At 44.5% G+C, this 13,954-nt stretch overlaps 1 protein-coding gene across 3 annotated transcripts in view; it reads right to left on the bottom strand.

Annotated features, from left to right (window-relative positions):
• Positions 1–13,954, bottom strand: part of LOC139051392 (centromere protein I-like) — a 118,676-nt gene that overhangs the window by 90,685 nt on the left and 14,037 nt on the right. For all 3 annotated transcript variants that reach the window (XR_011509372.1, XM_070528411.1, XM_070528412.1), the window contains exons 5-6: positions 12,026–12,121; positions 7,608–7,691 (exon numbers count right to left, since the gene is read on the bottom strand). Coding sequence is in view for 2 of the 3 variants with exons in the window: in XM_070528411.1 (XP_070384512.1) it covers positions 7,608–7,691; positions 12,026–12,121 (180 nt within the window). In the remaining variant the exon portion in view is untranslated. The remainder of the gene's footprint in view (positions 1–7,607; positions 7,692–12,025; positions 12,122–13,954) is intronic.

Raw genomic sequence — 13,954 nt, 5'->3', positions numbered from 1 at the left:
CTTATAAAAAATGCATTTAGCTAATACTTCAATCGCAAAGGAAGCCCATTTCCGAGGTGCAATAAAAGACCGCAGCTGTGTCAGAGACTCATGGTTTTAGTGCTAAAAACAGAAACCAGCAAGCACCATCTCAAACCAAGGTTCTGGTACCGAAATGAAGGCACTCGCAGGTAGTTCTTTAACAAAAACAAGCTCTTGTGCAGCAATCTTGGTCAGCTATTTAGTTCCTAGACTGACTTGCAAGAAGCAATGCAGGAATATTTTGTAGAAAAACAGGCAGCATGTGCAGCCATTGTGAGATGGCTGCATGCACGCAAGCGCTCAGCAGTGAACTATGCTAGTGAGCCTCCAGTATTACTTCAGTGAAATGCAAGAGATACAAGTCACTCTCTGCAGATATTGAGAATAACTGACAAACTTCACAGCCATATCAAGATAATGGAACATCACACTCACCACAGTTCGAAAAGCGCTTTCAGCCGCCTATAGTGACCGTACGACCCTCTCCGAGATTCAGGCTTATCCGATTGTGCGTAAACGGAACAGCGTGCAACGGCGCATTCACAATTTCTTCAAGCCAAGCCTACTGCCGAGCCCAAATAAGTGCGTGGAAATAAAGGATTTCTTTTTTTTTGGTCTTAATGCCCTTTTTCGGAGACCTGTTTATTCTGACATTTCCGCAGTCCCTGTGAGGTACGAATCAATGGTCCGCGACTGTACAGGGAATTTTTTTCGCGCTAGTTCGCTCCTGCGCATCTATATACAACTGCTTGCGCATTGGCACACGTGCGGGTGGGTGGCGGTTCAGGTTTTGTTCCGCAGGCGGTTTCAGCTTCTTGTGCTTGCAAAACTGATGGCTATCTCGTTACTAACCGTACAAAAAGCAACCGCCTCTTTCTCGCTCGTTTAGTGCTCACAGGGGTGCGCATAGGAAGGATGCCACCGTGCATGTGTTTCCATTGCTTCTTTTTTCTTGTGTGCGACACTTGCGAAAACTGATTGCCTCCAGTTGGCGACAAGATGAAGATTAATGTTAGTTAATTCGGGTTTAATGGTGCAAAAGTGACTAAGGCCATGCTGCGCCAGTCACAGGACAGTACAAGATCCAATGTTAAGGTAGCAATAGCTGTGTTTCCTTAAAGTCGATGTAGATAATCGGTTTCACCTAAAAACGAACAAGTTAGTGAATGGCACTATGGGATCATCGCCCAATATTAAGGCAGGGTGCAGAGGTATATGTAAGTGATACAAATTTTTGAAATGTTTCCGCCTCTGTGTTTCAGTGTGTAGGCATGATATAATGATGTGGGTTACTGTGAGCGTTTCGCGACATTTCTCGCATGTTGGTGGACTTTCGTTTCGAAGTAAAAAATTGTGTGTTAGATGTGTGTGTCCAATTCGAAGTCGACATAACATTACCTCATAGAACCGTTCTTGGTGAGTGCATGATTTCCACTCGCAAAGCAGGGGTTTAGTTATATGTAACTTGTTATTTACACACAAGTTCCATTCTTGTTGCCATATTGATGCTAGGGCCTTACAAACCGCTCTGATACTGTCTTTGTATGGAAGTGTTGTGTGTGTTATGCTTTTGTGCGCTGCCATGGATGCGCTTTTATCTGCAGCTTCATTCCCTGCTATCCCAACATGGCTTGGGACCCAGCAGAATCGTATGGTTCCTTCGTATTTCTTGTTAAATACTATGTTTAAGATATCGCCAAGCAGGGGTTCAGACCTGAGTTTAAGTTAAGGGCTCTTAGGGCACTTAACGAGTTGGTATAAATAACAGCATTCTCCTGCTTGTCGGAAGTAATTTTCTTAACTGCCATCCATATCGCATAAACTTCGGCGGTAAAGACTGAAGAACAATTATTTATGCATATGCTATTTTCCCAATTTTTTTTACGTTCCCGACACCTACGTATTTTTGTGTTTTAGAGCCGTCAGTGTAAAATTCAGTGTATTTTTATATTTTTCTTGGATAGCTCGGAACTCTTGTTTTATGTGTTCTTGTGGAATGTCTTTTTTCTTTATATGTGTTAACGTCCAGTCAGACAGCTGTGCAAAATTGCACCACGGGGGCAATCTTGGTGGCCTTTCGGCAACCTGCAGGGCTTCAGGAGGAACATCACAAGTCTGACAATATTGTTCGTGTCATAAGATGAGTGGACGAATCATGTTTGGTTTATTTATGTAGTGTAGTCGTGATTTGCACTGTGTTACGATGTTGTAGCATATATGTTATGGTGATGACCGAATTCTTAATACATAGCAAAGTGTAAGTTGTGCTCTACGTTGCTCTAATGAAGGCTCATTAGAGTCAACGTATAAACTTTGTATAGGCGATGTCCTGTAGGCACCACTCGCCAGTCGTAGGCCGAGATTATGAACTGGATCAAGTCGTTTAATGTAGGACTGCCTAGCTGCATCATAAACTATACTGCCGTAGTCGAGGATGCTACGTACAAGGGACCGGTATATACATACTAGACATATTCGGTCAGATCCCCAGTGCTTATGTGATAACACCTTGAGGATATTTAGTGCTTTATTTACTTTAATTTTTGTGGCGTTAATGTGGGCCAGGAAATTTAGTTTAGTGTCAAATGTTACGCCTAGAAATTTGTAGTGTTCTTTGACCGGCAGCATTGTACCGTGCAATGCGAGAGCTGGAGCGCAGTGTAACCCTCGCTTCTGGGAAAAGAGAACTGTAACAGTTTTGTGTGTTGAGAACAGGAAACCATTTTTGTCAGCCCATTGTGCAAGATTATTTATCGTTATTTGTAATTGTCGTTCGCAGGTGGGTAAGTTTGAGGCGCGGCAAGCCATTTGTAAATCGTCGACATATATTGAGTGCATAACAGATGGTGGGATGATCTTATTCAGAGTTCATTTTGACTATGAAGAGCGTCGTGCTCAGAATCACACGCCTTTGCAAGGTCAAAGAAAACTGCAAGGCAGTATTGCTTGTGAAGAAACGTGTCACGTATTTCATGCTCTAGTCGCACGAGATGGTCAGTGGTGGAGCAGCCCTTTTTGTATCCGCACTGGTGCTTGTCTATTAAGCTTCTTGTTTCAAGGATGAATGCGAGTCTTATATGTTTATAATGCTCTCATAGGATTTGGCTAGACAACTTGTTAGTGCAATGGGTCCGAGCTGCTAGGGGATGTTGCGGGTTTACCAGGTTTCAGAAAAGGCACTACTACCGCTTTTTTTCCAATCTGTGGGCATTACCCCAGACTCCCATATCTTATCGAAAAATTTAGGAAGTGCCCATACCGATGCTTGAGACGGGTGTGCCAGCATTGTGTAGTGCACACGGTCGAGACCTGTTGCCGTTTTTTTTACCAGCAGAGAGAATTCTGTTCAATTCATGTATTGTAAGAAAGAGGGTTATTGTACATTTCAGCTGAAGCCCCAGTGGTAGGCAGTCTTTCTTTCTCAGCCGATTCTTTATATTTTAAAAATGAATTTGAATAGGTTGTTGAGCTAGACATGTTATAAAAGTGTACACCTAATAAGTTGGCCTCATCCTGTAGTGTTGTTTGTGAGCCTGGACATGTAAGTAGTGGTATAATGTATGATGAGTACTCTCCTCTAAATTTCCTCACCTGGTCCCACATTCGTTTTGATGTGACTGTACTATTGATTGAAGTTACGTATTTTCACCATGATAATTTCTTCGCATTTCTTCGAATAAATCGTGCTTTGGCCTGTTTGAAATTTAGCAGATTGTTATAAGTAGGATAGCTCCGTAGGATTCCCCAGGCTTTATTTAGTTCTCTTTTGGCTTCAATACATTCTTTTGTCCACCAAGGATTTAGTTTTTTGCATACAATAGTGGATGACTGCGGTATCGCCTTTTCTGCCGCTGTAATTATGACTTCAGTGATATTTTTTTATTAAGTTCATCAATACTAAGCTCTGGCGAAAAGACATTTTCCAGTTTCACGTTCTCCATAAAAACCTGCCAGTCAGCAAGCTGTAATTTCCATCGGCGTGGTCTAGTTACTAAAGTTTGTGGTGATAGTAGGAGTTTGATGAGTGCGGGTAAGTGTTCGCTACCAATAACGTATCGAGAGCTTCCCATTTAAAATCAGTTAAAAGAGAGGGCGAACAAAAAGCTAAATCTAAACAACTAAATGTGCGGGAAATCGGTGAGAAATAAGTTGGCGCACCTGAGTTATATATCAGGTGCGCCAGACAGATATCATCTGATAGAATAAAATCTTCAACGAGTTGTCCTCTTTGGTTAGTTTTGACACTGCCCCAAAGAGTACCATGGGCATTAAAATCTCCTACTAAGACAAATGGCTCCGGTAACTGATCTGTTAGTCTTTCTAAGTCTTTAATAGTAAAATGTGCATGGGGTGGAATATATAGTGAGCAAATGGTGATGGTTTTGTAGGATAGAATGGCGACAGCTACGGCCTCTAAAGATGTATTTATTTGGACATTTCGGGTGGGAGTACCGCCCTGTACGACTATAGCCACTCCTCCTGACAAACGGCTGGAACATTCGAGGTCCCTTCGGACAACGGTGAAGCCTCTAAGGAATTGACTGTGTTTAGGGCCTAAGTTTGTTTCCTGTAGGCAAAATGCGACTGGCGAAAACTTATTTGTTATGTCTTTAATGTCACCCAAATTGTGAATAAGCCCTCTACAATTCCAATGTATGATAAAAGCCATAGAGGCAGAAGTGAGAATGTTAATTTATATATGTACACTAAGGAACTGTAGGTGACATTTATTATCGGAAATGTACTATTGGAAGAACGGTAACCGTTCAGGTTACCGGTCCCTTTGTTCGCGTAGTTATTGTGATCTTGCCTTACTTAGTGCGCTCCAGAGAGCGCTAATCTTTTGGCGTCGATGATGCCGGAGTTTTTGTGCCGACCTCCATAGCCTTGTCCGAGGCGCTGGATGGTCGAGAACCAGGTGCTGAGACGCACGTCTCAGGCCTGGGAGTTCGATTTAGCCTGGGGGCCCTGTGGAACCGGGGTCTGCAGGCCCGTCTTTGATGATGATGATGAAACAGCACTGGCTGCTTCCACCAAGGGGGCGGATGGAGTTACTACTGGGCCACTGTCTGCGGTCCCTGTAGACTCCCGAGACCACTGCGGTGCTGCCCCCTGCCGCACCGCACTGGCGTAGGTTGTTTGAGGCAAGTGTGCTAGTTTCTTTCTTGCTTCATAAAAGGAAATCTTCTCTTTCACCGTAAGTGCAATTATCTCTTTTTCTTTCTTCCAGCAAGGGCAAGATCGTGAATACGCTGGGTGATCTCCTTTGCAGTTTATACAGTGTTGAGCAGCATTGCAGTTCTCCAACTGACGGTCATTGCGCTACATTTTGCACATGTCGATTTACCTCTGCATGATTGCGATGCATGTCCGAACCTCTGGCACTTAAAACAGCGCCTTGGGTTTGGGATATACGGTCTTACGTTGATCTTAACATAGCCTGCTTCAAGTGTAGTAGGTACAATACTGGTACCAAAGGTAAGTATAACGCTTTTGGTCGGGATTTGTTCGTTATTTCTTCGGAGAGTTATTCTTTGAACCTTGATTACATTTTGTTCTTGGAAACTTTCTAGGAGTTCTTTATCGCTCAGGTCTAAGAAATCTTCTTCTGATATTACGCCCCTGCTGGTGTTAAACGAACGGTGTGCTGAGATTGTGACTTTGATGTCACCCACACTGGCGAGATCAGCAAGCTTTTCTACTTGGTCTTTGGTTTTGAGTTCAAGGAGGAGGTCCCCACTTGACATCTTTGAAACCTTGTATTGTTTTCCAATTTTTTCTGCTAGGCATTTTGCTGCTAAGAATGGGGATATTTTTCTCATTGGCAGAGGTCCTTCACTGTGGATCACATGGTAGCGTGGGAATGTTTCTACGTTGGTTTTTAAAGTGAAATCAAAAATTGCTTCGGTGCTCCCTCTTTTGTTAGGACGATCTGGAAGGGGGGGGGGGGAATGCATTTGCCATGTCATTCTTGGAATATGGTAGCCACCCACCACCGAGTTCAACAAGGGGACGCTACGAGGTTAGGAACATTACGTACTTGTGCTAGTGTGCCAACGCACACATGCCTGCGCTGTCACATCACTCGTGGTGACACGCGACTTCGAGAATTGTGCAAGCCAACATCGGTTATTTGTGTAATATGTTGCTAGTATAGATGAACTGAAGCTTAGAGAAATATTAAAACACACAAGCTGAATGTCTGCATGTTCTTGTTATACTTCGCACCGCAGCAAGAGATGTACTTCCGTTTCGTCTGCTTGTTAGCACGTCGTGCGGTTGCATGCACAGACACCTAAACTATGTCGTTTTCTACCGTGTTCAAGAGCATGATCATGCTCTGTGATCTGCATGTGTCTGCCTCGGCATTCGTTTGTAGCATAGACTTATACCGCTACTCGGGTGTCCTCCTTCACAGCGAGCAAAATCGTGTGCTGCGCAAAACGAGACAATTGCAACAGCTCACACACAACGCCGTTAGCGGAAGTGCGCTGTGCCGCAACAAAGCGGGAAAAAAAAATGAAGGCGAGGCCCGTGACATATGTGTCACGCGATCCTCGAGGTCCGGTATGGGAGAACACAGGGAAGGAATTTCGCTTGCGGAGGCTGGATGGGGCAAGTGGATAGAGCCTCTATGTTTGTGGTGAAGCTCACCTTTTGAAATCATGGTTCGCAACACAAATATTTCTATCTCGGCCATTAATGAGCTGATTCTAAAAATTTTTGTGGCAGAATGCTCCCTAGAGGACGCGTGACAACTTCCAGCATATAATCAAAATTTGCAATGGGGCCTGGTGAGGGGCCCTTCAGTGCACCTTGAACGCTGCAAAAGCGATGCGACATGAACAGCAAAGGTGCAATAGAGACTATATGAAGCTGTGTCTGAAGATCTATGTTGTACATGTCATGGGGACCAAATTTCCCAAGAATGTGATGGTGTTTGGATGAGTCTTAAGCGAGGGTAATGTGGTGGCTCCATACGTCTTTCCTCAGAGACCCATGGTTAAATCTGAACACGCACCTATGCGGGGATGCTGTACGCTGTTGTGAAACCTTGGGTGGTAAGGACAGTTGCCAGAGGAACTTCAGTGTGCCAACAAGACTCTACTTCCTGTCATACGGCTAAGAAAACAACGAAAACATTTACGATTTCACTGGTCCCAACGTCTGGTCCCCGAACTACTCCGATTGTAATCCTACAAATTATTATGTCTGGAGAGAAGTTGAGCAGGTAACCAACAGCAATGCCAGTAGCACCAAGAACCGGTCGTTTGACAAGATTCGGGTAACTTTTGTGGCTGTCCCTCAGAACACTGTGAAGGCCGCGTGTGCCATGTTTTAGAGCTGCCTCAAGGCAGTTGTGGATGCTGAGGGTGTCTTTATTGAGTGATGTCACTTTGCCATTGTTTCATCTTTAGATCAATTTTCTATGCGTTCAATCGACTTCGTTTTTCTGAACTTATGGTCTCCTTTTGTCTATCACCTAAAAATGTCAGATTTACCCCAAACATCCTGTATCTTAGGATGTTCATGGCAGTACCATCGTCATAAGATTTGCTTAAAAGCAAATTACAGGCCATATTCACCTCATCTTTGACAGCCTTGTGGCTTTCTGGAACAGGATGGCACTTCTCAAGAACATGGGCAAGGTACTGGAGCTTGTCAGAAGGCTGAAAAATCACAACACAGGCAATCAGACTGTAAAAGGAGCAAGATGACGCTGTAGAACACAGACAGCAATAATAAAAAATACCAATTGCACCCAGACAATGAAGCATCTACAGCAATATCAAAGTAAATAAAACGACAAAGTACGGGCACTGCAGCGCGCCAATGCTGGCAACAATGTGCGCCCATTGCCCGTTTTCGAACTGAGCAGCCTTGTTGCCATTTTCACTTTGCTTCAGACTGGTGTATCACACTGCCAAGTCTTGGCATCTCTGGTGTTGAGCTGCAGCATTCATTGCAAGTGTAGCTAGCATTCTGTCACATCAACTGCCCGCCAGGGCACTGCACTACGCTCAATGCTCGAGGATGCCATAACCCAGAACAGGTTTTGTTTGGTAGGAAATGGGGGGAGGGTTGTGTGCCAATGCATGGTGTGATTGCTATCATTGCCTTTCAGCACTAGAAGCTGGGATATGATGCCAGTAAGGCTGGGCAACTGATTGACTAACCTTTTGATTAATTGATTAAAGGTTCAATTGCTACAAATTTTTTTTACTCCGAAAATCAGGCAAGCACCATCATTGACAGCCCCACTCCAGCTGCTCAACAGCAAGGAATTGGGATTGAATCGTCTGCACCCCCACTTATGTGTGCTACACTCGGCAAAATCTGTCGAAATGTTGAGTGTTTCTCTCGCATACAGTATATACACGACTCTAAGTCGACTCAAATGTAAGTTGAACCCCCCCCATTTTGCGTGTGACAGGGAAAAAAAAAAGAGCATACCCAAAGGCACATTCGATAACGCATATTAGTAGCTGACATGGTCACTGGACTAGTCGTCTTAACTAGTGCTGTCATCGTCAGCGCTGCTACGGTCCCACAGTGCGTCGTAGTCCAGCGAAATTCCACATTTGGCAAACGGCCGCACCACGGTATCTTTTAAAACAGCAGCCCACACCAAATGCACCCAACCACCGGCAGCCGGCAGTGAGGCTCTTTTGACAGGTCTGGTTGGTGTAAGTTCGCGGTCTTCTGCTGCTAGCCACTCGTTTTCATGGCAGAGCAGGTCCTTGAAAGGCGAAGATCCGCGTTTGTTTCATGACCATGTCGCACTTCACTGGCAGGGACCGATCACGCATTTCAGCGATGTATGCTGCAAGCTTGGCCTACAGCTCCGGAAAGTGTCCAGACTTCGGCACGTGGGAAATTCCTCACTTGCCGTCACAGGTGAAAATTTCGCTTCGCTGCAGTCGCCACTCTCGCAACACCCGTTCAGAAACATCGAACTTGCAGCCCGCTGCGCAGTGATTTGTTTCTTCGGCGTAAAGGATGGCAGCCCTCTTGAATGCTGCTGTCAACAAGTGCCGAATGATTAGTGGGCCTTGAGCACTCATGATGACTGAAGAAGCATGGAAGTAGCACGCAGCCGGAAGTCAAGTCAAATGCGTCAAACAAATGCCTTTCGTCAAGCCACATATGGTCAAACTATTAGTGGCAAGAATTAGGAGTCGCGCCCTGTCGCGAGTGACGTCACGGCCAGGATGCCGCTCGCTCCGGCTCGCTTGGCTGCCGCGCGCGCTCGTTCCCTTCGTGTATGCTTGGGGTATTGGTGGCTCGAGCCGTACGTATTGAAGGATACGTCGGCTTCTTTCAGCTGCCATGCCTTAACCACAGTTTCTCCTTCAAAAGCGCGCGAGTCGAGAAACTTTGCGGCTTGGATATCGCAAGCTATGTAGCGTTAAAGGGGTCTACTGGTTTTGCAATGCACATATGCGCCGTGTCTATCCGTAAATTTTGCGTAAAAAAAATGTCAGCGAAGCTGCCATCATGATTCTTATTACGCTGGTGTGCTGTTCTATTCAAATATGGCCATTCATTAATGCGTAAAAAAAATTGGCGCGCATTTCTTACGAAAAAATTTGCTGCTACTTTCATCCTCCTCTGAAGGAGGCCTCCTAAAAACGAATTGCGCATGGCTGCTAACACGATGGCGCGTCATGTAGAGTATTTACATAGGTAATTCACAAACACCATAGTAGCAATCACCTGAGAGAAAAGTTTCATTGTTAAGATCGAGAGCCAATCAATTGAAAGTGATGAAATGTTTCATAGTTGCCCTCAGTAGCCTTTATCGACAATATGGCACACCCCTGATCACGTAACGGTAGCAATCGGCTGTCAGTATGACAAGGCACGCTATGTTCGTGAAACCCATCAGTTCACTAGAACTTCAAATTGAAACCATAAAGTATTTTTTACAGCGCCAACTGGAATGGCTAAAGTATTCTCGAGCTACTACAGTGCAGCTTAGATTGCCTAGAAAAGGAAAATTCAAGCACCTTTTGTCTCACCATGTCTCGATCCAGCGTTTTTTAATTATACAAACGGATAGCTATTCGCTTCGTCGGTACATAAAAGAGAACCTTGCCCAACTGCAGGCTAAATAAAGTCTGCTCCAATCCAATCGCAAACATTCATAAAGAAAGCACCACAAGCCTTGCATATACTTTCACTTGATTTCTGACCCTCCACCAGGGAATTTCGATATCTTCAATACGTCCCGTACTACTAATGATTGACGCTTCGATTTCTTTCTGGCTGCAGCCATGTGGTCCAACAGGCATACTTCACTAAAAAAATTGGGCCGAGCAGCCTGTGTCAGTTCGCCAAACAGATTCGTCATGTATATTCCGCAAGCAACAAGCACCAGTAAATTTCTCAAGAGAGTTGAATGTGTATCACGGAAAAGGAAATATATATGGGTACATTCCTATTTGTATTCTGTAAATAGCTGTAAGCCTTCATTAACTTTACTTCAAATTTCCGCTGCTTAAAATAAACGCGGGAAGAACTGCCTAATGTTGACAAGCAGTTAAAGAAGCAAGTGGTGCTTGTAGAATCTAAACTCCATTATTAGTTAAGTCCCCGTGTTACTGCCGAGCGTTTCTGTGAAGAAATGCAAAAACTCGATGTTATACCATGAACTACTCGTCGTGAGCAAACTTTTTTTGGTGGATTAAAATCAACGTAAATGTTGTAGAAGTCATACATAGCCAGCGTTCGTGACATATTTGGTGCACCGCGGCAGGTATGGTATCATAACTGGATTCCTGTGTGCTATGTTTTTGCGATTGTCCATCCGCGCATGAAAAACCCGCAATGCGGCTTTTGCGCTCCTTCGGCTGGCACACTAGCGTTGCCTTTGAGAGCTGCATTGTTGTCTAAGAAATTAGCTCTTTGAATAAATGTTCGCAAAGGAAGACGTCATAAAAATATATTTGAGACGACCACCATAAGTATACAAGCAGAGAGAACGAGGGCGAACAAACGAAAACACCGCAGAAAGCGCCCAGACAACGCCCGAACTGTAGCAGACGACAGGCGCGAGTCCTTGCCCTGACGTCACACAAGCGGCGCTCGCAGCGCCCCTGTAGTTCGTTCTCGGGGCTAATAGAGAAAAACCCGTGAGCAGTGTCTGCTCTTCCACGAACTACCGATACTCCCCGCAAGCACCGCCGTTCTGAGGGTGCAGCCGCGAATGGAACAGCGGCGCTTCCATCAACTATCAACACCCCCCCATGAGTGTTGCGTGCACTGTAAAACTCTCAAAAATGTTGAAAAACCCTCCCAAAAAGTGAACAAACACGCAGAATAGCGAAAGGCTACGGGTAGGGCCACGGAGCAAGCATAAAATTCTAACTACGTTGTAGCTACCATTGGTCTCGCTTTCTTGGCGGTGCAATGTTTTGGTTTCGAATTTAAGTTGAACCCCCCCCCCCTTCAGATTTTCAAAGTTAGAAACATGGGTCGACTTACAGTCGTGTAAATACGGTACGTATGTGCAGCATGTCTTCGTGGCCAGAAGTAGGGAAGATAGCTTTGGTTATCTCGCCTACTTCTTTTTTTTTTTTGGGGGGGGGGGGGTGCCATACACACATGCCTCTGATTACGATTAGGCACCTTAATTTGCTTCAGTGCTTGAATGAGGGCACAGTGCAGAACGAAAACAGATGCAGTCCCCTTTGACTTTTTGACCGAGTTTTACATGCTTGAACGTCGATTTGTACAGTGTGTTTCAAGTAATAATAAAGGCAACTATTGATTCAAGTAACATATTTTTCTCCTTCAAATTGTACGTATCGTAACAAATTACCGGATTTGATTTATTTCGCTTATGTACTTAATCCACAAATCCAATGAATGGATTAAACGACTATATGGGTTAGAATTTTTAATCGATGCCAGTGCCTTCAGTCATAGTCGTTCAATGAAACTGTCATTCAGACACAGTCACTCAATCAAACAATGTAGGAAAGACAACCTAGATTGTTACCTTTCTATGTGATGCTTTGGAAACCACTGACATGGTGAACGGTGTGGCAGTATCCTTTGAGGCCAGCAGAAGCATCAAATTGACAGCCTCATCGGACTGCAGAAAACCAGAACCACATTCATTGAAAAGTCTAACAGTAGAAACCAATCTATTCATAAGTTGTTAGGACAGTGCAACAGTGCATGCTTTACCAGAGTAGAATCTGGGCTGTGATAGGGTGTTCAACTTTTTATGCTAAGAAGCTTCAAGGACTAATAAGCAAGTGCATTTAACCATTATACTATATTCGACCCAGTCCAGTCAAAGTACAGCACCTTTAGCTGTGGATTCACAGCTGCTGGACTTCTCTAAAGCATAATAGAGGAAAGTCCTCTTGCGCTGCCGAAGGATGACCTGACTATAGCTCATCATACCATGCTGTCGTGTCATAAGAAGTCAACAAACACTGACACCAAGGACAACATAGGGGAAATTACTTGTGCTTAATAAATGAAATAAAGAAACAATAAATTAATGGAAATGAAAGTGGATGAAAAAACAACTTGCGGCAGGTGGGGAACGATCCCACATCCTTCGCAATTCGCGTGCGATGCTCTACCAATGGAGCTACTGTCATCTACCTTCTGGCAGATGACAATTTCTCCCTCTCATGTTTACATATATTTGGCAAAAAAGGGTCTGTTTACTAGCAAAAGAAATGGACAAACTTTCCACATGTTTATATTTTGTATGAAAATTGCAGCTATGGCTTCCCTTTAAAGAAACTTCCTTTACCTTGCACAGTTCGGCAGAACTCACTTAATATAAATGAAAAACGATGTTGAAAAAAATATATACACACTTCACAATCTTGAGGTTCAGTTGTGAAGGGCAAGAGAACTTGATAAATAGACAGAACCGGCATCATGCTAGAAGACTGATCTGCTCCCATGCTACAGGGTCCTTATAGAAGAAAAAGGCCACTGCATCGATGACCAAGCATGAGAATACATGCTGTCCATGAAGAATAAGGATGCGTCCCATTTATTCACAAAATGTTAGTCCTGCACCTGTGAGTAACTGCTTTCTAGTACTCCGATTCTGGGTAAGGTTGGCGACATGAACGCGCAGGAATTAATGTAACTATTTCATACAAAAAAAATAATGAGAAGGCTCGTATCAGTAAGACATCTCACATTGCACAGCAGTTAGCAAAAGTTTACAGAAAAATTGCTGGTATACAATTTGGCTGTACTGCTTGAGTGCAGGATGACTGTGGATTTTTTTTTCACTCACCAGCAATGTGGTTCTATGCACCTATCAAGGTGTCTACCAAGTTGACATTTCCAAATTCCCTGAGTTTTCCAGGTTTTTACTGAGCACCTTTGCAAAATTCCCTGAATGAGCCAGAACTTTGTTTTATGTCAAGACAGGCTGACACCATGGGTGCGATCGGAGATGGTTGTTCGGCGCATTCGTTCGGTTACCAGCGTGTGGGATTGGCCTACTCTGCGCCAACGTCTCCAGCCGCGGGGCGCGGCCACGGTTTTGGTGACATCAAAATGATGACACGCTCCTGTCAATCATCCTCCCACCGAGCATTTCGTCTGGTAGGCGCTGAACCCGATGGGAGCTGGGAAGTTTGGAACGATCATATGACTATGGTGTCTAGCCACGATAATACAGCTTTGCATGGCGCGTCTGGTGGATTGCATTGGATCCAACCGGCGGCTGCGGCATGGCACGTTTGGATCCAATCCATAGTTTAATTCAAGAAAATGGCGCTTGCGCTGAGAACTTAGGTTGTTGCGCTGGCGTTTCTAGAGGAAGGAGGAGAGCGGGTGGCGGTGCAAAACGCGTTTGAAGAAATGGCAGAAAGTGAATTCCAGCGTCGTTTTTGTTTCTTGAAACAAATAATTCGTTGCTTGTACAGCGAAATCGACCCCATCA

This window comes from Dermacentor albipictus, unplaced genomic scaffold (assembly GCF_038994185.2).
Source record: "Dermacentor albipictus isolate Rhodes 1998 colony unplaced genomic scaffold, USDA_Dalb.pri_finalv2 scaffold_11, whole genome shotgun sequence".
Classification (NCBI taxonomy): domain Eukaryota; kingdom Metazoa; phylum Arthropoda; class Arachnida; order Ixodida; family Ixodidae; genus Dermacentor; species Dermacentor albipictus.
Note: the sequence above shows the minus strand (reverse complement) of the source record. Positions and strands in the feature narration are given on the sequence as shown.